The 25981-nt window shown below is 34.5% G+C and overlaps 1 protein-coding gene across 1 annotated transcript; it reads left to right on the top strand.

Annotated features, from left to right (window-relative positions):
• The first annotated feature begins 2468 nt into the window (after positions 1 to 2468).
• On the top strand, positions 2469 to 15338 carry LOC120168068 (phospholipase A1-Igamma3, chloroplastic-like). The gene is made up of 2 exons (XM_039176910.1): positions 2469 to 2700; positions 13807 to 15338. Exons 1-2 carry the CDS (start codon positions 2469 to 2471, stop codon positions 15336 to 15338), a joined length of 1764 nt encoding a protein of 587 aa, XP_039032841.1.
• The last annotated feature ends 10643 nt before the right edge of the window (positions 15339 to 25981 follow it).

Here is a 25981-nt window from a genome sequence, read left to right as displayed (position 1 = left end):
GGACCAGCCTTAAAGTGGTATACTCAATTGACCAAAGCCCACATTAGATCCTGGAAAGATATGGCAAAAGCATTTCTAGAGCAGTACCGCCACGTTACAGATATGGTTCCTGATAGATGGACTCTCCAAAATTTGGAGAAAAAGAACAATGAAACATTAAGACAGTACGCCTAGAGATGACGTGATATAGCGGCACAAGTTCAGCCACCACTAGCAGAAAAAGAAGCCGCAGTGATGTTCGTCCACACTTTAAAGGCCCCATATTTAGGCCATTTAATGGGGAATGCAACTAGAAATTTTGCAGATTTGGTCATTTCGAGAGAACTCATTGAAAATGTCATGAAAAGTGGCAAAATGGAATCAAGTGAGGGGTCTAGTTCCAAAAGACCTATGTATAGAAAAAAGGAGAATGAAGTTAACAATGTGAACACTTACAACAAGGATACCTCGAAAAGTGTTACGATAACCCAGCCAAGGGTTAAGAAAGAGGAAACAAACACTAATCGAACGGAATCCAGAGGATCTCGCAGGGAAAATGAGAGGCCTTCTTTTGCACCATTACCAGTACCCTATGTTGAGATCTATGATTCACTATTGAAGGCAGATGTAATAAGGCTTTATCCATTGATTCCTATACAACCACCATTCCCTCCATGGTATGATATAAAAGCCCACTGTGTTTATCATGACGGAATTACGGGTCATTCTATTGAAAATTGTTTGGCATTCAAAAGGGTGGTCCAAAATTTGATTAATACTGGAAAATTGGAATTTAATTCACCAGCTACATCATATCATCCGCTGCCAAATCATGGAGATAAAAATGTGAACGCAATCCAGGAAGAGAATAGAATGAAAACAAAAACCGATGTTTCTGAAATTAAATCTCCCTTTGGTTGGATATTTCAACAATTATCCTTATCCGATATGATTCAACAAGAATTCAAGCCAAAGCATAATGAATGCGAGAATTATTGTGAATATCATCAAGAAAAGGGACATGGAATTCAACTATGCCCTGAATTTAGGGGATTAGTGTAAAAATTGATGAATGGTAAAGAAATAGAGTTCTTTGAAGAATAACCAAGAAGAAAAGAAGATGACATTTGTGCATCAGAAGATTCTAAACCTATGCAGAGAACAAGTGATCCCGTTATTATCACTGTGAAATCATCTACAGTGAATCCTACACCAACAAAGCCGAAAGTGGTTATCACAACTCCTTTAGCATTTCCATATAAGGATACCCGCAAGGTACCTTGGAATTATACTACCAATGTTTCAATGGTAGGAGGATTTGTTTCTCTGGAAAAAGTAGAAGAGAAAGAACGGGGTCTGGATTCGACATCTGAATCAGTAAGTGAAGTCGGATTCTTTACAAGAAGTGGGAGGTGTTATTCTCCCGATACATCGAATGCATCAAAATAGGCAAAAGCAAAGGGAAAAGCTATAGTGATACCCCAAAAGGTATTTGATGATGAATTCCCACCAACATTTAATGAGCCCGTAACAGAAAAACAAGCACAAGAATTTTTAAAATTTATGAAACATAGCGAATATAGTGTGGTTGAGCAACTACATAACAGCAAGCACAAATTTCAATTCTTGATTTGTTGATGAATTCAGAAGTACACAGAAATGCCTTGATAAAAGTGCTTAATCAAATATTTATCCCTGAAGATATATCTCTCAACAAGCTTGACAAGATTATGGGGCACATAGATGCTGATAATTATATAACGTTCACTGATGATGAAATACTTGAAGGTGGAATGGGATCAGTGAAAGCTTTGAATATTACCACACATTTTCATGGCCATGTGTTGCCAAGAGTACTGATTGATAATGGATCTTCTCTTAACTTGATGCCACTAGTTACACTTCAAAGGATGCCGGTGGATAAATCGCACATGAAGAATTATCAAAACATAGTACGAGCATTTGATGGCACTCAAAAAGAGGTATTGGGGAAAATGGAAATACTATTGTTGATCGGACCAGTCATATACAATATTGACTTTGTGGTAATGGATATCCACCCTACATATAATTATTTATTGGGGAGACCATGGATTCATTCTGCAGGAGTTGTTCCTTCTTCATTGCATCATAAACTGAAGTTCGTTGTTGATGGTCAACTAATATGTGTAGGAGATGAGGAAGAAATCATTGCTTCTGTAACAAGTGATGCTCAGTATATTGAAACCAATGATGATGCTCTCGAGTGCTCTTTCCGAGCTTTGGAATTTGTCAATGCAACCTTTATTGCTGAGGGAAGCAAAATTCCACATCCCAGATTGTCTGATTGCACTAAAATGGTCGTACGACAGACTTTAGGCATAGGAGCTAAGATTGGGAAAGGTTTGGGAAAGAATCTTCAGGGAAGTTCGGTTCCTGTAAGTATGAAGATGAAGAAAGATTGTTTTGGGCTTGGATTTAAGCCTAACTCTCAACAAAGGAACAAAGAGATGAAAAGAAGAGGTGAAGATAGAAGGGCTAGACTGAAAGGAGAAGAAATTCCATGGGAACGCATGTCTTTCCCTCATTTGAAGTCCATGTTCAAAGCCGGAGGAATGGTTAATGTAGAACAACAACTTGTTGATGCTATTAAAGAAGAAAAGTTGATGAAAGATCAAGGCATGGTTGAGGAAGCTATGGAAGGATTAGTTATCAATATGATTACAAATGACCACCAGACTGGCAAATACTTGGCTGGGATTCGCCCTTGTTTTCCTGGTGAAACACTCAACAATTGGACTGTTGAGGATCTCTCTGTAGTTTTTAATATTAACTTAGAGTAATACTCGGAACCAACCTTTATGTTTTAGCCCAAGAATATGAAAAGTTTTTGTCTTGTAAGGCCAGTTATGTTAAGTTCACTTAATATCAAATACAAAAAGTTTTCTTAAAATTCTCAAATGGCAATCATTCTTTATACCTTATATTTTTACATTCATTATTTCTCATTATTTATATTTATTTCATAAATTTACTATATCCTTTCGGAAATATGTCTGATTTAAATTTGTAGGTGTCACAATGTTAATAGCATGCTTATTCTTAAATTTAATCATGAGATAAATTTAGAGCGGTCTGTATGTTTGGAAGAAATCAATAAGTGTGAGGATGAAGTAGAATGTGATGTTCCTACCGAATTGTTAAGATTGGTAGAAAAAGAAGATAAACAAATTTTACCTCACAAAGAAGAGATTGAGACTGTAAATCTGGGAACCAATGAAGAAATGAAGGAGGTGAAATTTGGTACTACTTTGTCGGCCCATATAAAACGAGAATTGATAAATCTCCTCCAAGAGTTCAAAGATATCTTCGCCTGGTCTTATCAAGATATGCCTATTTTAAGTACAATATAGTGATCTATAAACTTCCAATCAGTCCATAATATAAACATGTTCAACAAAATCTCAGACGGATGAGGCCAGAAATGTTGTTGCAGATTAAAGAGGAAGTGATGAAGCAAATAAATGCAGGTTTTCTACAGGCATCCAAATATCCAGAATGGGTAGCCAACATAGTTCTAGTACCGAAAAAGAATAGGAAAGTTCGAATGTGTGTGGATTACAGAGATCTTAACAAAGCTAGTCCGAAAGATAGCTTTTCATTACCTCATATAGACACATTGGTGGACAATACTGCAGGACATACATGGTTTTTCTTCATGGATGGCTTTTCAGGGTATAATCAGATAAAAATGAACCTTGAGGACATGGAAAAAAACAACATTTGTAACCATGTGGGGCACATTCTATTACAAAGTAATGTCATTTGGATTGAAAAATGTAGGGGCAACTTATCAGAGAGCAATGGTAACTCTATTCCACGACATGATGCATAAAGAGATTGAAGTATATGTAGATGACATGATTGCCAAATCCTGAACCGAAGAAGAACATATTCAAAATTTAAGAAAATTTTTCCATAGATTGAGAAAATATCAATTAAAGCTCAACCCTGCTAAATGCACTTTTGGTGTAATATCAGGGAAGCTTTTGGGATTTATAGTCAGCAAAAAAGGAATTGATATTGATCCAGATAAAGTAAAAGCAATTCAAGATCTTCCACCACCTAACACAAAAAAAGAAGTTCGAGGCTTTTTGGGGAGACTAAATTATATATCTCGATTCATTTCTCAATTAACTGACAAATGTGATCTAGTGTTCAAGTTACTTCAAAAGAACAATCCTGAAGTCTGGAATGATGAATGTCAAGAAACTTTGGATATTATTAAGAAATATTTATCCAATGCCCCCATTTTAGTATCACCAGTGCATGATAGACCGTTAATTCTATACTTAACAGTATTTGAAAATTCGATGGAATGCATACTGGGACATCATGATGAATCTGGAAGAAAAGAAAAAGCTATTTATTATCTGAGTAAGAAATTTACTGATTGTGAAATTCGATACCCACCAATACAAAAATTATATTGTGCCTTGGTGTGGGTTACTCGAAGACTCAGACAATACATGTTATATCATACTACTTGGCTAATATCTAGACTTGATCCTTTAAAGTTCTTAATGGAATCACCAGCTTTGACAAGCAAAATGGCTAGATGGAAGATGTTATTATCCGAGTTTGATATCGTATATGTCAACCAAAAAGAAATAAAAGGAAGTGTCATAGCTGATTTTCTGGCCAGTCATGTATCAGATAATTATCAGTCTCTGAGTTTTAATTTTCCAGATGAAGATTTGTTGTGCATATTCATGAATGAAAAATTCAAAGCAAATGATGAATCCTGGAAGCTTTATTTTGATGGAGCATCCAACGCCTTGGGACGAGGAATTGGGGCAGTGTTAATTTCTCCAAAAAATATTTATTATCCTTTTACAAGCAAATTGGAGTTCTTTTGCTCCAATAACATGGCGGAATATGAAGCTTGTGTCATGGGATTAAAGGTAGCCATAGAAAGGAAAATTAAATTTCTCAAATGGAGATTCATCGTTAGTGGTGAATCAATTACGAGGAGAATGGGAAACGAAAGATCCCAAATTGTTGGAATACCAAGATTTTATCCTTGAATTAATGAAAGAATTTGAGAGAGTCACCTTCAATTATCTCCCTCGAGAGGAAAATCAAATGGCAGATACTTTGGCTACATTAACTGCTATGTTTCAAGCAACTAAGAAAGTTGATATGATGCCTATCAAAATGCAAGTATATGAATTTTTTGCACATTGCTACAGTGTGGAAGAAGAGGCAGATGGAAAGCCATGGTATTATGATATCTTGCTATATATCAAGTATCAAAGCTACCACAAAATGCATCAGAGATTGATAAAAGAACATTAAGAAGAATGGCTGCTGGATACTTTATTGATGGCGAGACTTTGTATATAAGAAGCAATGATCAAATGCTGTTGAGATGTGTAAATACTATCCAGAATCATCATTGAGGAAGTGCACAGTGGGATATGTGGAACACATGCAAATGGTCTTTCCATGGCTAGAAAAATAATGAGATATGGGTATTATTGGGCTAATATGCATACAGATTGCATTGATTATGCAAGGAGATGTCATAAATGTCAGGTACATACAGATAAGATTCATGTACCTCCATCACTTTATATGTAATGACTGCACCTTCGCCATTTTCTATGTGGGGAATAGACGGCATTGGGGCAATCACACCAAAAGCTTCAAATGGACATTGTTTCATCCTAGTGGCAATTGACTATTTTACCAAGTGGGTTGAAGCTGCTTCATATGCCAATACCAAGAGGTATACAGTTTGTAAATTTATAAAGAAAGAAATAATCTGTCGGTATGGGCTACCAGAGAGAATCATTACAGATAATACTCTGAACTTGAACAACAAAATGATGACTGAACTTTATGCACAGTTTAAGATCAAGCATGCAAACTCAGTGGCATATCGCCCAAAGATGAATGGGGCAGTTGAAGCAGCAAATAAGAACATCAAGAGAATCATTACAAAGACTACTGAAACTTACAAAGATTGGCACGAGAAGTTACCTTTTGCTTTATATGCATATTGAACTACTGTGCGAACATCTACTGGGGCAATGCCTTTTTCTTTAGTCTATGGGATGGAAGCAGTCTTACCAATTGAAGTTGAGATCCCATCACTTCGAATCTTGAGAGAGGTAAAATTGGATGAGTTTGAATGGACCCAAGCTAGATTTGATCAATTGAACCTTATTGAGGAGAAGAGATTGAAAGCTATTTGTCATGGGCAGATGTATCAAAAACGGATGATGAAGTCTTATGACAAGAAAGTACATCCAAGAGAATTCCAAAAGGGTGATCTAGTGATGAAAAATATTTTGCCTATACATAAAGATTTTCGTGGTAAATGGATGCCTAATTGGGAAGGGTCATATGTTGTAAAAAAAGGCATTTTCTGTAGAAGCGTTGATATTGGCAGAAATGGATGGAAAAGTTCTGAGAAACCCAATAAACTCAGATTCTGTCAAGAAATATTATGCTTGAAGAAGAAAAAAAATAAGAAAAAAAGAGAGAAAAAACAAAAAACAAAAAATAAAATAGAAAATAAGGGTCAAGCTGAAAACCCGCAAAGGGCATATTGCAACCAAATGAAGGATTTGAGTTGAAAACCTAAAAAGGGAGGCTCAAATGCATGTTGATATTAGGCATCTAGCAATTAAACTCTCTTAAGAGCTTGATATTTTGGGAGGAACTTCACATCTACAAGCATTCTGGCAACGTTCAAGATCTTCCAGACATAAGTTTACCTCAGTGCTCTAAATTATATCAAGTTGATTAGTTTAGAAATACTTATGCTAATAATTTGTTGAGTCATTTGAATTTTTATCATTCCTATGTTTGCCATAACTTTGAATACATTTCTATATATTTATTAATAGATTCCAAGTTTATCTTTTCGAAATTCAATGTATTTTCGAAATTCAATTTATTCTTTTATATAAACATCTTGTAAATGGATTAACATAATTTTGAAACAAACAAAATTTCTGGCTATCACTTTATGTTAATACTTTTAAGTGCATGGAATCCAAAGTAAGTCTTATCAATATTTACAATCATTGTTGAAAAGCGAACAAGTTATTACCATCATAGAGTCATTTGAAAGCAAGTAAAACAGAAAAAGCAGAAAAGAAATTCTTAGCAAGGAACAGGGTACTTTGAGAAAATATCTCCAATCAAACAGAAAGGTATGAAGAATGAAAATGGTGAAGCAGTGACAGTCAAGATGACTATACATAATTTCTTTGTTCATCATACAGTTGAATTATTTTGGTGATTTGATGCTGGCAAGCCAAAGTGTCCCATTGATATTCCCACTGAGCTTTGTTCTTAAGTGTTCTTGTAAAGCCATACAAAAACTCCAAACACCATGAAAGAGCTTTATTAATAAGGCATCTGAGCAGAAACCACAGGAAAGGATGAATGTGTTGTCAAATGATTTACGAACATTAGGCAGAAACCACAGGAAAGGATGAATGTGTTGTCAAATACTTTACGAACATTAGGCAGAAGCCACAGGAAAGAATGAATGTGTTCTAAAAATTTTTACAAAACAATAATTATGGTGTTGAACCAATGTTGCGATCATATGGTGTTTCTATTCATTGATCCAAAATGAAATTTGTCTACTTCAAATCCAAGGTTAGAAGTGAGATATGATGAAGATTTCTTTCCACATAAGGGGAGCTGAAATTTTAACAACAAGAAACTAGTTGAGCCAACTAAGATTGAACAGTAGATTGTTGTTAAGCATCTCGACATGATATGGTCTGAATGGCTTTGGTCAAGATCCAATTAGATGTGGAGACATGAAAAGAATTAGGATAAATCCTCCTTGTGATGTGTTTCAAGAGTCAAATCAAAACAGACACTACTATCCTAATTAATTTATGTTCAGTTTAGCATATTATAGATTCTATCTTCAAAGATAATAGATTCTCTCTTCAAAGATGATAGATTCTCTTTTCAAAGAAGAAAGATTTATTGGATTTCTACACAAGTCCAGACAAAGAAAGCCGGTGTTATCCATGATAAAATGGGGTAACAAGGTCATAATTCTGATCGCGGCAAGAATTTTGTGAATGAAACATTTCTTCTGAGACTTTAACACAAATGAAGCAAAGATGATATAAAGTCTCTTCCAAAAAAGAGAATACCAGCTTGAAATGATTTTGATTAAGTGAAGGAAGACCGAGTTGGCCACTTTGAAATCAAATAAAGATAAACTTAACATTCATGCATCATATTTAGACATTTGCAAAAATAGGGGAATTTTCATTCATTTTATCCATGTTGAATATTTGACAGGAATTTCAAAGATTTTAGCAAGGATTCGAATCCATCACTCAATTGATCAACATTTCCGAAAGAGTTCATAATGAAAAGAACTTGTTCAACCTTTTGCTCGAATTCATCAATAGATAGATCAACATTTTCCAGAGAAAGTTCATAATGAGAAGAACTTATCTGAAGAGGAATAAGAAGTTCATAATGAGAAGAATTTGTTCAACCTTTTGCATACTCTATCACAGAAGGAGATAGATCAGCATACACTTTTCCAGAGAAATTTCATAATAAGAAGAACTTATCTGAAGAGGAAGAATAAGTTCATAATGAGAAGAATTTATTCTACCTTTTGCATGACGCTATCACAGAAGGAGATAGATCAGCATAAACATTTCCAAAAGTGTTCATAATGAGAAGAACTCATCTGAAGAGGAAGAAGAAATTTATAATGAGGAAGAATTTGTTCAACATAGCCTTAATTCATTATACGTGAAGCCAAATTAACAACCCCTCTTTCGAAGATCAGCATTTCCAGAAGGAGTTCATAATGAGAAGAACTCATCTAAAGAGGAAGAAGAAGTTCATAATGAGAAGAATTTGTTTTACTTTTTGCTAGATTACATCACAGAAGGAGATAAACTGTCATCCCCAGTGGAAAAGTTCATAATGAGAAGAACTAATCCCATAAAAGAACTTGTTTAACATTGCCATCATAATCAAGTGAAGTCAGATGGATAAAAAAACTTATTATCTTTTCTTCTTTGCCCTATTCTTGTTAACACAAGAATGAGCAAAGAGGGGCAGCTGAAGATACTATTTTTTTTATTTTATCCATTTTTTATTATTATTAATATTAATATTAATATTATTTTATTTTATTTATATTATTATTATTATATTATTATTATTTATTTTTATTATTATTAGTATTATTACAAACAGGTCCATTTTACAAATCCCGGAGCCCAACAGTAAACCAAGGCCCATTTTAAAGAACCCAGACCCATATCTGAGAAGCCCAACCCGAACCAACCTAAGTTTGGAAACCTTAAATAGATTAGGGTTTCATCTTCTTCTCCAGCCACCAATTAACAACAATCGTTGGATCTAGGTTTGATCCAACAGCCCACGTGGTTCCAGATAAAACCCTAGGGTATCATCACCCTAGGGCCACGTCGTCGCCGCCCCCTCTGCTCCCATCAACCGCTGCTGACGCTCACTGCCACAACGCCAAAAGAAGCTTCCAGAAGAGCCAAAGCCACCGCACACGTCGCCACTCTTAGGTGAGTCACCACCATAGGTTTGGTGACTCACCGAAATGAGCCCTATTAACCGGTCCAAAGCGAGCCTCGGTGGTGGTTATAAAACCACCGAATCTGTAAAATAAGATAATCACAAAAAACCCCACACAACCGACAATAAATCCACAATAAAAAACTGAAAGAAATTGAAGAGATTGAAGGACTTACCACCGAGGAGCTACACAGTCGTCGGAGCCTCCAAATCTCGCTATAGAAACAAAATACCGAAGGTATTTTTTGTAGATCTACGCAAATATGAGACTTTTTAGGGGAAATGGGACGTTCGGATCTATCATTTGGGAAATTTTTGTGTTTTTTCGACCACCGACGACGGCGTCAACGGAAGCATACGGCTGCCGGCGGTGACTGGATTCCCTCCGACGAGGGAATCCTAGAGAGAGGGCAGAGAGTTCTCATCTCTCTCACTTAGAGAGAGAATGAGAAATAAGAGAATTTGGCCTTAAGGCCGATTAAAGGGGGTATATATATCCTTCCTTAAACGACGTCGTTTAAGGGAGGAACCTTTACGTAATTAATTTAACGTAAAACCCTGTCCACAATACCTTATAATTTGTAATCCTTTCATTTTAATCACTGAAATACATTTATGAGCATATTAATTTTGCCTTTAAGTTTTACTTTATTATATTTTAGTCACTACCTATATATATTTATATATTTAGGATAAATATCACATTTAGTCCCTAAAATTTTGATTACATTTATTTTAATCCCAAAATAATTAATTAAGGCTAAATTAGAATTAGGTCTGTGAATTTTAATATTTTACATTTAAATTATATTATTTTAATTATGTTTATCTTAGTCCCAAAATTAATAATAGGTAAAATAGAATGTTTAGCCACTGTAATATTAAATAATATATTACGAATTAGACCATTTAAATTTAATATGTTATAATTTAATCACTAATTTTAAATACTTTCATTTTATATTTTAATATTATAGTTTTAATTTTATTTATTTTAGTCACTATTTAGTTATATTTAATTTATTATTTAAATTTCAATATGTTTATTTTCAATATATTTAATTATTATTATTTAGTCATATAAATATATATATATATATAATGAATAATATTTATTTTATTTATTTATTTATTTTATTAAAAAATCTTATTTATAAATTTTAATTTTATATAAATTACTTTTGGGAAAAATAATCATATTTTAATATTTATTTATTTTTTTAATATTAAGAAAATGACTGTCTTAAAGCAACTAGAAGTCTTTTTCTGATATTTCTAAGTAAATAAATATATTATTTATAAATATATATATATATATATATATATATATATAAAAGTTAATACATTTTTCTTAAAATTATAGTAATAAATTTGAAATCACAAAATTATGAATTAAATATTTCTTTGAATTTTTAATTTCCAATAATATAGACAATTTATAATTAATGAGTACCAATTTTGGGCGTTATAAGGGTGCTAATCCTTCCCTAAACGTAACCGACCACGAATCCTTTCTTTACTAAAAGTTTTTGGTTATACGTAGATCATTTTATCTTTTAAATTATGTTTTCTTAAAAACTATTTTAAAAGATTGTTTTTAGGTATTTAACCTACCTAACTCAAAAAGGTCAATGGCGACTCCCAAAATATTTTTTTAAATCAAAATCATTTATTTATTCATTTTATTTTTCCCGCCAAGTAAAAATTCATACCAGGACGAAAACCGGTTACGACAATGACCAAATTAGTGGGCACGACTTCGGACATGACACACCCGACATGGCATATAGTCACTAGTTGATGTGGCACCTGACGTGGTGATGACATGGTATTTGACGTGGCAGGTGACGTGGCACCCAGTTAATAGCTTCTAGAAGGCCCAGTCGGTAGCTTCTAGAAGATCCAGTCAGCAGTGGCGTGAAGACCAAAGACTTAGCCGAAATTTTTAATTCAAATTAGGATTTATTTTATTTTTATTTCAGTAATTATCTTTTTAGTTTTAAATGTTATCTTTTAGGTTTTTTTAGGACTATAAATATCCCATTGGGGTATGCCTCTAAGCATTGATTTCTTCATTCAGAATTCATTCAACTCTTGTTTCTTTCTTTGAGTTTTTATAAAAGTTTTTTCCTTTTTTATTTTCAAGTTTTTAGTTTACTTTCTTAAATTGCTAAGCATGAATTCAATAATACTTAGCTAAGTTTTTCATAGCCAAAGGCTAAAACAATGACTCAATTCTAAGTCGTGAGGATCGAAAAGCACTTCATACCCTCAAGGGTTACATTTTCAGTTTTCAAAAATCAAGGATCAGTAATCAATCATCCTTTTACAAATAAAGCAATTTCATTTCAAAAAGTGCACGTTGGAATTGAATTTCAGTTTCGGTTAATAGTTGGGAGGAAGGATTGGACTGTGGCACATTCGACTTCCTGAGAACACACTTAGTGGTAGTCCGCTAAGGGAAACTGAAATCGAGTTAGATTCTCAATTGAGAAGATAGAATCCAAGTCGGGTTTTTCCAGAATTTAAAAGCGTTGAATTAATAAGCGATTGCAGCTATTAACTCACAAAGAGTTAAGATCTGAAAATTGATTTTAGATTCTCGATTCATTTGAGAGAAAAGCAAGTTACATGGGTTGGGCCCTGTAGACTGTAATCGGCATGAGCCCGGAGATAAATCATATTCAAGGATCAATTAAAATTGAGGCAAATGCTTTAGCCCAAGGCTGATTTTTACCAATTGAATTTTATTTTCTTAATTTACTATCTTATTTTATTTCAATCATTTTTATTACTTCACTTCAACTCTCTATAATCTCCCCTCTAATTTCTTTCACAAATCACGCTTGAAGCAAGATCAAAAGCAAGGAAATTGTCAAACTCATAGTCCCTATGGATCGACCCTTACTCTCACTATTCTACTTATTTTTATTTAGTTTATTAAGATTAAGCCTATTTATTTTGACTTAACAACAACACGTTTCAACCGGTATAATTGTTACATTTAACAAGTTAATTAACCAAACGGTTAATATTAAATAATTTTGGTTAACTGAATCGCTAAAAATGTTAACGGTTAATGTTATGGTTACAGATTTTGATAAACAGATAACTGTTTCTTAATTGTTAGGTTATGGTTAGAAAAATCTTATAACCGTTATAATAGTTAACCGATCGTTTAGGCTAAATGGTACAGTTAACTGTCCATGAACATCCCTAGTTGCTACTACTAAAATGATAATATAAATTAGTTTAAAAATGATAATATAAATATTTTTATAAGTTATATAATCATACAATTAGGATCACACAACAATCTAATTAATCATATTTAATAAATAATACATTTATATGTCAATGAAATATTTTTAATTTTTGTTACTTAATTTTTTTGAACTCATAATTAAAAAAATAAGTATTTAAATATATAAACATATAAAAAATATATAATCTTAATTAATATACACCTTAATAATAAATATTAATCTAATGTAATTTAACAATAGTGTATAAGTAAATGCATTAGATATAGAGATAAAAAAGTTAAGGAATACACATTTTAGCTTTTATCTCACATTGTAAAGAAACATAACATAAACACTCTAATATGTCTATATAAACTAACACCATTAAACTCTTCAACTCATGGAACTAATATGTACTAAAATACACTATTAGTCTCTATAGTTTTATTTTTCAATTTTTTTAAAGTATATTTTTTTAAAATGCTTTTAGGGAATCTAATGTGACAAGAAAACCCTGGAAGGCACATTCCTTGAAACGTGCATTCTCATATTGTGACATGTCAACATTTCCCCTGGAAAGAGCGTTCTAAGAGATGCGTTTCAGTCCACCTAAGTAAAATTTAGTGCTAGATCGGTAAAATTTAAAGAAATGGTGTCTGATAGATAATATTATAATATTTGAGTGATTTTTGAGTAAAATAGCCCGAGAACCCTTACCTAATTAAATGCTAAATTTTGGTTAGAGAAGGGAGATGAGAATTTAAAAATTTTAAGTGGTGGAAGAATTTCTCTGAATTTATATATAGTTCGAAAATACCTTAAAAGTGGACCATAGTGGGATACTTTGAATAGTGGAACAGCACCTCAATTTCACATCAAACGCATGCTTTTTATTCTCTCGAGTTTTCTATAGTTATCGGACAATTCAATTATTTTGAAGATTTTTCTCCTTTTTTTTCTTCTTTCTTTGTCACCACTTTTAAAGGTCGAACAACCCCTGGTAGAGAAGAAGATAGTCTAATGGCTTCCCCTTCCTTACAACTCTTCTCTCTAAACTACCCAAAGTTCATTCTGCATGCTACCTTCCCATTACCTCCCACATCAAAACTAAACTCCAACCACAAAACCAAAGATCTTTACCTACAAAAAGCCATAAAATGTTCAACAACATCCTTGTCAAGTTTAACCACTCCTCCGGTAGAGGAAACTTTGGTCTTAAACGAAGACGACGAGAGACTGCTTTCCCAAATCTGGAAGGAAATTCAAGGCCGCCACGACTGGGATGGACTGCTCGACCCCATGAACTCCCATCTCCGCCGCGAGATCATCCGCTACGGCGAATTCGCTCAAGCCTGCTACGACTCTTTCGACTTTGATCCACACTCCAAGTACTGCGGTTCTTGCAAATACCAAGGACCCCGTTTCTTCGAAAAGCTCGGCATGGCCGACCGTGGCTACCAAATCAGTCGATACCTCTACGCCACCTCCGACATCAACCTCCCCAACTTCTTCCAGAAATCAAAGCTGAGCAGAGTCTGGAGCACGCACGCAAACTGGATGGGGTACGTCGCCGTATGCACCGACGAAGACGAGGTCAAACGGTTGGGACGACGAGATATCGTCGTCTCATGGAGGGGAACCGTCTCGTATGTCGAATGGATTTATGATCTCAAAGACATTCTTCATTCCCCGAACTTCTCCGACGACCCTTCCATTAAAATGGAGTTAGGGTTCAATGACTTGTACACCAAGAAAGAAAGAAATTGTAGCTATTGCTCGTTCTCGGCTCGTGAACAAGTGTTAGCCGAGATTAAAAGGCTCGTGGAGTACTACGACGGGGAAGAACTTAGTATCACAATCACAGGGCACAGTCTCGGTTCAGCTTTGGCTATAATAACAGCTTATGATATTGCAGAATTAGGGCTTAATATCGTTAACGATGGAGATAATACCGATGAAATACCGATCACGGTGTTCTCTTTTGCAGGCCCTCGAGTGGGAAATCTTAAGTTTAAAGAGAGGTGTGAAGAGCTTGGAGTTAAGGTACTAAGAGTGATAAACGTACACGATAAAGTACCGACGGTGCCGGGGATTTTCGCCAACGAAAAACTTCAGTTCCAAAAGTATTTAGAAGAGGCTGTTTCTTTTCCATGGAGTTACGCACATGTCGGCATTGAACTTGGGCTGGATCACTCCCACAGCCCGTTTCTAAATCCGACTAATGATCTCGGTTGCGCCCACAATCTCGAGGCTCATCTACACTTGCTCGACGGCTACCACGGCAAAGGGCGACGGTTCTGCTTGGCTAATAAGAGGGACATCGCGCTTGTTAACAAGGACTGCAACTTCTTGAAGAGGGAGTATGGGGTGCCACCACACTGGCGGCAGGACGAGAACAAAGGGATGGTAAGGAACGGCGACGGGCTTTGGGTCTTGCCGGAGCGGCAAAGAGTGGAGGCTCATCCACATGACATCTCCCACCACCTTCAGAAAATACTCCCTCGGTCCCATTTTTAGTGTTCATTGTTGATTTTTCAAGTAGTTTTGAAAGAAAAAGTTTGTATAAGAGATTATTGTAAAAAATTAAAATAACAATTTTATATTTAAAAAATTAAAATTTACTTTATTGAGAAACTAAAAAAAAGTATAAAATAAAATATATTTAATAAAAATTATTGATTTTTTAAAGGGACAATATAAGTGTGACAATTTTAAAACACAAAAGAGACATTTTTAACTAGATAAAGGAATACTAAAGACTGCTTGGGTTCTTCTCAACTCAAAGAAGCACAATAATTAGATATCTAATTATGTTTTTCATTCTTAATTATGAATTATGGATTTTCTCTCATTACCTTCTTGCTTCTTCAAAATGTGCTCCGACAGTGAAAGTTAACAATTGTAATTAATCATTTTACTTCATATTTTATATTTTTCAAATTTAATTTTGTGTAATTTTAAAATTTAGAATGATACATGTGTCATTCAATTTACTTGTATTTTTTATTTTCCAAATTTAATTTTATATAATTTTTAAATTTAGAATGTGGTTATGGTTTTAATCTTGATATTTTTTTTGGTAATACAGATCAGCAACAAAATTTAACTATTGTTTTCGTCTCGTCTAATGTGGCTAATTTTCGTTTCCCATCTTGATATGATTTTAATCATTCTAATTTTACATTATTTTATTTTGGGTAAACTACAAGCGCAGTACCTTAACTACCATTGTTGTTTAGTTTTGATCACTCAATTTTTATTTTTTAAATTAGATCTAACGTTATGTTTTAATTTCATTTTAATGACCCGCTATTAAAAAAATCAAAGATAACACATTAACATCAAAGATGACATGTCATTATCTCATGATGACACGTTAACGTCATCGTTAATTTTTTAAAAATGAATAATCAAATAAAACTAAAACTTAACATTAAGTAATTTTGACATAAAAATAATTTGATGATTAAAACATGCTTTTATTTTTAATTCCTTGTCAACATATATCCATGAAAAAATCGTGGGTTGTGCGCCATGTTGGTTGACTAAAAAACGTAGCTTTTGTCAGTGGAAATATAATGATGCAGTTATTGAAAATAAGAAGCAAATTTTATGGATGATTACAATTGTTGAGGAAAGTATTAAGTTGGAATGAATATACGTAGGGATGGTCATGGCGACTTGTGTATAGATAGACTTATTTTTTTCAATTATGTAAACAGTGAACATAAAATTCCAATCGAATTTTAAATATCTAACTGTTTGTAAAAATATAGATCATCTAATTTTATTTAAAAAATTGATATATTTCTTAGATTATTCCGTAATAAAATGTACCTATGGTTAGAGATAGGCATGAGACTCGAACCCGACGGTCGGGTCAGGTTTTTTTTTAAAAAATCATGTTCGGGTCGGATTCGAGTTTAGAGTGAAAATACCCGACTTGGAAAAATATAATTTTATCTTATATATTTAGGAATAATTTCAATAATACCCTCTATATATTATTTTTTTTAAATTAAATCACTGTTTTTATTGAATAAAAATAATATTTTATTATTATTTCGGGTCGGGACGGTTTGGGTTCGGATTTTATCTCAAAAAGTCAGGTCGAGTTCGGGTCAGGTAGAGGGTATATATTATGCTGGTCGGGTCGGATTTCGGGTGGGAGAGTAGTTGTTCTCGGGTCGGGTCGGGTGGGCCAAAAATCCGACCCAACCCTACCCATGCCCACTCCCTACCCATGGTGAATGAGTCCACTTCCATTTTATGTTTAAGCCCAACATCTTAAAAGCGTGTCTGTCCAGGTAAAAGTAAAATTAAATTCATTATTTTGGGATAAATTCGATTTAATATCGACCTTTATTTTATTTCAATTGTATTTTGTTTATGTAAAACTGATAAACCCTTATAGCATCAGTTTAACCTATAAACCTAAGAAACGTTTTCAAGTAAGCAGCTCCATAATCGTCAATCTCTAACCTAGCACCTCGAACATTTACAAAGTCTTTTTTGTCTATTTTTCACGACTGAAAAAGATGGTCCAGATTCAATCGCATACATTGAAAACAAAAATATCAAGTATTAAATATATTCCTCGGGCTTGAGACTTTGAAAAATTAGAAACAAAAATAAAATTCTAACCCACATCTTCATATTCCTTGCTATTGAATGAATGAAAGTTTATTTTACGTAAAGGAACATAAAAACATAGACCATGACTAATTAATTAACAATGGACCAGTGAATACCCATGAAAATACGTATTTCAGTTTCGGCCGTGTAAAAATCAAAGATGTCCGTAAGACTTAAAACGTGTTTGACCAGTTTGAGCAGTTGGTTTGAACTTACTATATTACAGGTATTTTCCTTGTCATTGAATTCAAACCTTTAACATCAATAACCCTAGTATTACTAATGACAATATGTCAACGGTTGACAGAATACTAAATTCATAATATTCAATTTTTTTTTTATAAATATGAGGTAAATAGAAGGTAAGACATATGTTTAAAGGTATCTCAACCATTTGATATTGAACATTTACACCCCTAACATTTCTGGTGCTCAAACCAAGGATCTCAAAGAATAACAATAATTTTTTTACTACTGAGTTCATTCGATTCCTGCTCATAATATTCAACTTTGAATACTTGTAAATATAACATTGGTTTCCCATCATACTTATATTATTTAAGCACCGTCTTTGGGACACAAGTTTCCCTGTATTGCTTGAAAATTCACAATAGAATCAGACTTTGAAAATTCATGCCGTATTGGCCAGGTCAAAGCCCATGTTCCTGCAACGATATATATATTTGAGCAAACCAGACCTTCAAATCCAAGCCAATTACTCTTAACCTAATTACAAATGGGAGTCCTCAAACAAACAAGTGTTTTCAAGATTTCAATTTTGTTCACCCTTTTGTTCATTTCATTTACTGCACAACTCGGAGCTGCCATAAGGCCTTGGCACTGGCAAGGGGAGCAACTAGTCAGGCAAGTCCTGCCCAATTTCGAGTCGCTTCAGAAGGGACCGGTGCCACCTTCCGGCCCTTCTTCTTGTACCAACATCCCCGGTCGATCGGGCCATTGCATCAATGGAATCAACGCTGCCGGCCATCTCCTTCATTCACGGCCCGTGTTTGCGGGTACTACTTCCATGGGGGAATAATCATGTCAATAACTATGAAAAAAGGTTCATCGATTTCTTCACTGTCATTCGGTAAAGCAGCAGAGTTTTTCATACGCTAAAGATACTGGAAACTGTTACTAAAACATTGTTTCAATCTTTTCTTCTTTTGTTTTTCATTTTTATGTAGTGCATGGCCTGTGAGCTTACTATAAAAAATGTTTAAAGTTTAATTGGAGTAAAATTTCTACCATTAATAAAATCTTATTATATTCTATCTTTTGAATAAGAATAATTATTTTTAACATTAATCAGTATAGTAGTTTATCTTTGAATAAGTTTTACTACTAAATAATATCATATGTATAATCAAAAATCAGTTTGATTCACCTATATTTATTAGATAGAGATACGTTAATCCAACACATTTATTATGGATTATCACAATATGAGTGCGATTGGAAATTGTTGGGAAAAGACGGTTGTATATGAGAATAACTCTTTTCCTTTGTGAGATTGAGATGGGCACAAATATAAAAACAACAAAAACATATAGTATTTTGGTGATACGTAAAAAACAAATCAGGAAAAATCATGAGACGCTAGTCCAGTGCAAACTTGCCTTCCACTATTATATGAGTAGTGATACAAAATGTCTCACCCAATAAGGATGGTTTACAAAAGTACTCAATCAAAGGTGGCTCACTCTATCTTTGTAATACTCCGAATCTTGGGTTAGTAGTTCGGGTCAACCCGAGACCCATAAATCGAGCCCATTAGATCTCTTAGATCGGTTTAGACCAGTTCAAAAGGGTATTGGGATTAAGTTTGGCCCAAAAGTAAGGAGAAGTGATGAATTTAATTTAGGATTAAAGGAGAGGGACCAAAATAGCAATTTGACCATGGCTTGGTTAAAGGATAGAAACCCCCTTATTTTAAATATATTTCACGTGAAATATCACCCCCATTAGCTTACCAAATTTCCTTTCCCATTTTCTCTTTTCTTCTCTCTTCTTTTTCTCTCCAAGAGTCAACAAAAGGTGGAAGATTTTGGAGTCCTAAGCCTAGTTAGAGTCATCCAAGGTAGGAGCTTTAATCATCATCCTTCAAGCTTCAATTCAAGCCTTAAATCTCAAGTTTTGGTTAAGTTATCAAAAATGGGTTTTTGAGAGGTTTAGGAGAATCAAAAGATTTAAGCCTGTTTTGAGTATTATTAAGTTGTATAGAGTGTTTTAAACTTAGTTTCAAGCATAAGTTGGTAATCCTTTTCTTACCTTTGTTTAGCTAAGGAAGTAAGAGAAAGGTCTAGAGCAAGGGGGAAAGAAAAGGTGACCCGTAGTTGATTTGGAGAGGTTTTTTGCAGCCAAGGAAGCCAGGTGTAAACTTCCTAAAAAGGCTACTTTTAAGGTCTTTTTCACTTAAGTTGTTGTTTGTTTAAAAGCCCATTTTAGTCATTTTAGGATCATGTAGTTGCATATAGTTGCATGTGTGGTGGTATTGTTGTATTATTTCTTAATGGTGTTGTATGAGAGAAATGTGCAGTTGTTTGTGGTGTGCAAGGAATAGTAGACAAAATGATTCTTCGGGAAGTAATGTCGCGGCATCACACGCTGCTGAAGCATATTGAAATGCCTTGGCATTTCTGGCGCAGAAAACGAAAAAAAGATACAGTTGTATGAGGACAGCTGGCTCTGCACATGAAATGATTGCTGTAATTGCCTGCTAGAGGACCACTGCCACCTGGAGGATAAGGTTCACACATATGGTGTGATTCTAAGGGTATAAGGGTTATTTTGCACCCAACAACCTCATCATTACCCCTATATATTTTTATTATATATGACACCTCATTGGAGAGACAAAAGAGAAGCACACACATAAACACACGCATAGAGCAGAAAAACTCTCATTTTTATTTTCGTTTTCCCTTCTTCTTCCTTGGGTGTTCCTCCATTGATAAAGCTCCAAGGAGTGGTGAGCTAGGCATCCGAGAGGAGCTAGCAAGCTAAGGTGGTTCATGGTGACCGAGGAGACCTCCGGTGGCGCGCGTCAAAGGCTTCTTCTTACTTCCATTTTTCTGTTATTTTTCTATTTGTTTTTGGGTTGTTGGAACGAATATTTTAAGGCTTGTTCTTTGGATATTTCGAACCCCGCCATGAACTAACTTATTTGGTGGTGGTTGGTTTTATGGTTGTTTAAACTTTATTTTAATGGTATATTTATGTTTATCTTGGTTATTTGCTTGTTTTGCTTATGAATGCTTCACCATCTAAGCTTGTAAGAGGCATGAGAGTGTCCATTTCTTAGATGAAGTTTAGGTGTTCAAGAGAAACCTAAGCTAAAATACTTGTAGTATTCAAGAGAAACACAAGACAAGATCCTCATAAGCAATGGTTTATAGTATTTTCAAGGGGCTTTGAACCAGCCTAGGAATACTATATCCTAATCCCTTAAGAGAGACTAGGATAGGATTTCAACGACTAAAAAGGGTGATTTTATCAATAGTGTGGTATGTCAACATCGTTGAGTGAGAGCAGATGCCTTGGCATTCCATTCTGTTAGGTTCATTTGCTTAGAGGGAACACTTTAGGAAACCCCTGTTGAGTAAGTAAAGATTAGATAACTTAAATCTACCTGAGAGATAAGTTTAGCATCCTTAAATCAATCCCTACCATTCATTCCAGTGGGAGCTTGTCGTGTAAGGATTATCTACTCATCTTTTATTTGTTGTTTATTTACTGTTTTTACCATTTTGCATTGTCTCGACATTACACCATTTTCAACACTAAACATCTGTTCTTGCCACTTCATTTCCATTTACTACACCATCAGTCCATTCATCTACATCCACCTTCATACAATTTTCATTTGCCGTGACATTGTATATATCAACACTAACTATACATAGATAGAGTAGTGTTTTGCTTTGGTTAGACTTTTATAATTTCACCCATTTCCTATGGAGACGATACTCATTCATCACTGTATTACTTGAGCGATTGTGTATACTTGCACATTATTTGTTTATAATTTTATAGTACTCACAATACGCGAACAAGTTTTTGGCGTCGTTGTCGGGGATTGGCAGCCTGAAGTTATTTAGTTTTGCCAGAGCATTTTATTTTTGCATTTTTATTTCTGTATAGTTTACTTTATATTTTTTCTTTATTATTTTTCAAGTTTATTTAGTGTATGCCTAGAAGAAATTTTGAAGAGCCTTTGGAACCAATAGAACCAGAGATTGAAAGACTCTTTAGACAAAGGAGACGTGCTCAACGCGCTCGAGGAAATATGTATCAGATTGGAAATCAATTCATTGGTCAAGATAATGAAAATCATAATGTCGTGGCATTATAAAATACTGAACCTGCTGGAAGGTTACGTGTTAATCGTGATTACTTATATCCGATGCTGGATGATCTAAATCCTGGGATTATGGCACCCGAAATTCAAGCTGCACACTTTGAGCTGAAACCAGTCATGTTTAACATGTTGAATTCCATTGGGCAGTTTGGGGGTATGCCAACTGAAGGTGCAAGGAAGCATATTCGTAATTTTCTGGAAGTTTGTGATTCTTTCCACCAAGAATGAGTGCATGAGGATTTTCTGAAATTAAAGTTGTTTCCGTATTCATTGTGTGACCGAGCAAGGGCTTGGTTGAGTGGTGTACCATCTGGTTCGATGAAATCATGGGTCGATCTTTGCAAGAGTTTGTTATTGAGGTACAACCCACCAAACATGAATACTCAACTAAGGAATAAATAGGATCTTTTCGCCAGGGCGACGACGAATCCATGTATGAGTGTTGGGACCGTTACAAGAGTTTGCTTTGGAAGTCTTCAAATCATGGTTTTCACGATTAGACTCAAGTAGTTATGTTCTATAATGGAGTCAATGCACCCACGAGGATGTTACTGAATGCCTCGGCAAATGGGACATTACTGGATAAATCACCTACAGAGGCGTTTGCTATCTTGGACAGAATTGCTAACAATGATTATCAGTTTCCTTCCTCAAGACTTGGGAGTGGGAGGAGAGAATCTGGAGTATTTGAGTTAGATACCAAGGATTTGGTATTCGCTCAACTCTCATCTATCACTAACATGCTAAAAAATTTACAACGTTCCACTGAGGTAAAGGAAGTGAAAGCAACTAGTTTGGCATGTCTGTTATGCCAAGGCAATCATCATGAGAGCGAATGCCTGATCAATCATGAGTCCATCAACTTTGTAGGTAATTTCAATCGAGGCAACAATAATCCTTACTCTAACACTTATAATGCTGGATGGTGTCAACATCCAAATTTCTCATGGGGAAATCAAGGAGCCCACAATACTATTCAACTTACTCGGCAGCAGAATCACAATGAGCCTCAAGGTCACCAAAATGGTATGCCATGGCATAATACCAACAAAGGAGCTTCAACTTCAACGAGCATAAGTTCATTGGAAGCTACCATTCAAGAGTTCATATATACTACGAAGACAATACTGCGAGACCATTCTACTTCAATTAAGAATCAAGGAGCTTTACTTCAAAGTCAATGCGCTTTACTTCAAAGCCATAGCTCGTCTCTGAGAGCTTTGGAAGGTCAAGTTGGCCAGATTATAACAGCATTGCAAGAGCGTCAGCAAAGACGTTTTCCAAGTGATACTGAAGTCACTAAAGGGCATGGAAAAGAGCATTGTAATGTGTTAACTCTTAGGAGTGTGAGAAAAATCAATCAACAAGTCAAGGCTAGTGGGGCACAACATGATGACTCTACTCCCACTACTGATAATGGTGAAGCTAAATTACATGATGATCTCATTACTGAGAAAGACAAGGAGGAGGGTTCTACTAATGATTCTACTAAGGCACCAGATTTTGATGCCAAGGCAAAAGAAAATTCTATTCCTGCAGTTAAGGAAGATAGACCTTCACCACCCTTCTCGCAAAGATTGAAGAAGCATAATGATGAAGTTCAGTTCAAGAAGTTCGTGGACATTCTTGATCAGCTCCATATCAACGTACCTCTCTTGGAAGCTATTGAACAGATGCTTTTGTATGCTAAATTTCTGAAGGAAATCTGTACCAAGAAGAGGAAAGTAGATATTGTTGCCACAACAACAAAATTTTTTTCTTCATTAAGTAAGTTGCCACCAAAGCGAAATGATCCAAGTAGTTTCATTATTCCTTGTTCTATTGGAGCTAATTTTGTTGGAAAGGCACTGTGTGATATTGGTTCAAGTGTCAAAAAAAATTTTACAACTTGCCGACAGATCCCATGTTAAACCTGAAGGGAGAGTTGAGGATGTCATAGTAAGGGTGGATAAGTTTGTGTTTCCGGTCGACTTCTTAATTTTGGACTACGAAGTTGATGCCAAGGCACCAATTATTATGGGAAGACCTTTCCTAGCCACTGGACGCATATTGATAGACTGTGAAAAAGGTGAACTCACCATGAGAGTGGTTGATCAGTGTGTTATTGTCAATATATTTCAAACGCTCAAATTTGTAGATGACACTGAAGAATTGTTAAGATTTTTAGAAGCTCGAATCGACAACCAAATCAGTTTGCAAAGAGGGGTCAGGACGGTTTTTGTGTTTAGGGAGTAAGAAGATTGAAAGATAAAGAATTGCACAGCGATTTATAGTGGTTCAACTTTCTCAACCAACGTCTACGTCCACTACCTTAGCTCCTCACCAAGGATTTTCCAACAAATTCACTAATTTGTTCTTTGTTTTGAGGACAAAGAGATAACCTTACAACTCCCTAGTTTTTCCGGGCTAAACTAGAACCTTTCCCTAGCTTTTACACGGGATAAGCTAGAACCTTTCCCCTTTACAAAAGGATAAAAGATGTAAACAAGAAAACCTCTCTAAGGTAGGTGTTTACAAGATTGAGCTCACAAGAAAAAAATATTTACAAGAGAAAGATGAAGTAAGAATGAAAAACTCTTCTCTTGTGTTTGATTGCTTGGATAGTTGTTCTCCTGCTTCTTCAAGTGTCCTTAGATTGTATTTATAGCTTGAAATGTGTTTGAAGTAGTATATAGCCGTTGGGGATGTTTTGGAGCCTTTTGGCTACAAAATAAGGTTGTCCCGTACAGGGGGTATCGGTACCCCTTAATAGGGTATCGGTACTCCTTCATTAAATTCAAATTAACTAGCCGTTACTATCCGTTGCAGCCAGGGGGTATGGGTACCCCTGCAGGGGGTATCGGTACCCGGGGTACGGATAACCCTGGGGGGTATCGGTACCCTCTTTACATTCTGGAATTTTTGTCTTCCAAGTGGTATGGATACCCCTGGGGGTATCGGTACCCTCTTTGCATTCTGGAATTTTTGTTCAAATTCGATTTTAATAGACTTTGAATTATTTTTGAAACCTTTTGAAAACTTTGAATAAATTCAATTCAAGTCCAAAAACATTTTGCCTTTAAATTTGTTATATCGAAAGATAATTCAACAATCTCCCCCTTTTTGATATAACAAAATATTTGAAAATTTTGTTTTTGGCAAAACTCCCTCTTAGTAAAATGTTTAATGAAAAATATACCAATTATTAACAAAATGATATCAATTGTTAAAAAGATACCAATTGTTGGAAAATATATGAAAATGTTAAGCTCCCCTTTTTCCATTAACAAATTGAATTTTTCAAACCAAACTTCTCCCCCTTTTTGTTATATCAAAAATAATTCAATCTTTGAAGTTCAAAATAATTTTGGAGAGTAAGTAGTAAATTTGACATTTAAAAATCATTTGAAAAATCAAAGCTCCCCCTAAATAATACCATTTCAAACAAAATTTAGCTTTTAAGATCATGAAACTTAAACAAAATTGAATTTCAATAAAGAATAACAAACATGTTAGTAGAACATGAAATTCAATGTATCCAAGTCTAAAATACTTTATGCAATACCAATTGTTGAATTTAAGATCATATGCATAAAGTTTTCCAAAAATGTTATGCATTTGAAATTTTTTTTATATCAATTGTTAAAGACATATCATTTTCATTTAAACACATGCATAAACATTCAAATTTAGGTCAAAAATTTTGTAAAATCAAAGTATTTGAAAAGTTGATATCAATTGTTAGAGAGATATCATTAGCATTAAAAACCAATTTTGACCAAAATTTTATTATGATGAACTAAAAATTCTTAAAAATTAATATAACTTTAAAATGTTCATCATAATCATCTTTTCAACATATATGGGATTAAAACAATGATGCATAATCATTTAAAACCAAAACCCATGTATGTTTAAGATCAAATGAGCAACCAAATAACCAAAATTAAAAGCATTAATCTTAGAGGTTACCCATTCCTTTTTCATGTGTGGCTAGAGCATCTTGAATATCATCATTTTCATCACCATTGCTCCCACACACCTACAAGAGACATTTAAGTAAATTTTGGTATCCAAATTGCTTTGGATCCTTGAACGTTAGTTTCAATGCCCCATACTTGCCTAATTTTAAAACATTTTCCTTTCTTCAAAGGACAAGTATGTTCCATATGACCATGATAATGAC

This window comes from Hibiscus syriacus, unplaced genomic scaffold (assembly GCF_006381635.1).
Source record: "Hibiscus syriacus cultivar Baekdansim isolate YM2019G1 unplaced genomic scaffold, ASM638163v2 tig00111708_pilon, whole genome shotgun sequence".
Taxonomy (NCBI): Eukaryota; Viridiplantae; Streptophyta; class Magnoliopsida; order Malvales; family Malvaceae; genus Hibiscus; species Hibiscus syriacus.
Note: the sequence above shows the minus strand (reverse complement) of the source record. Positions and strands in the feature narration are given on the sequence as shown.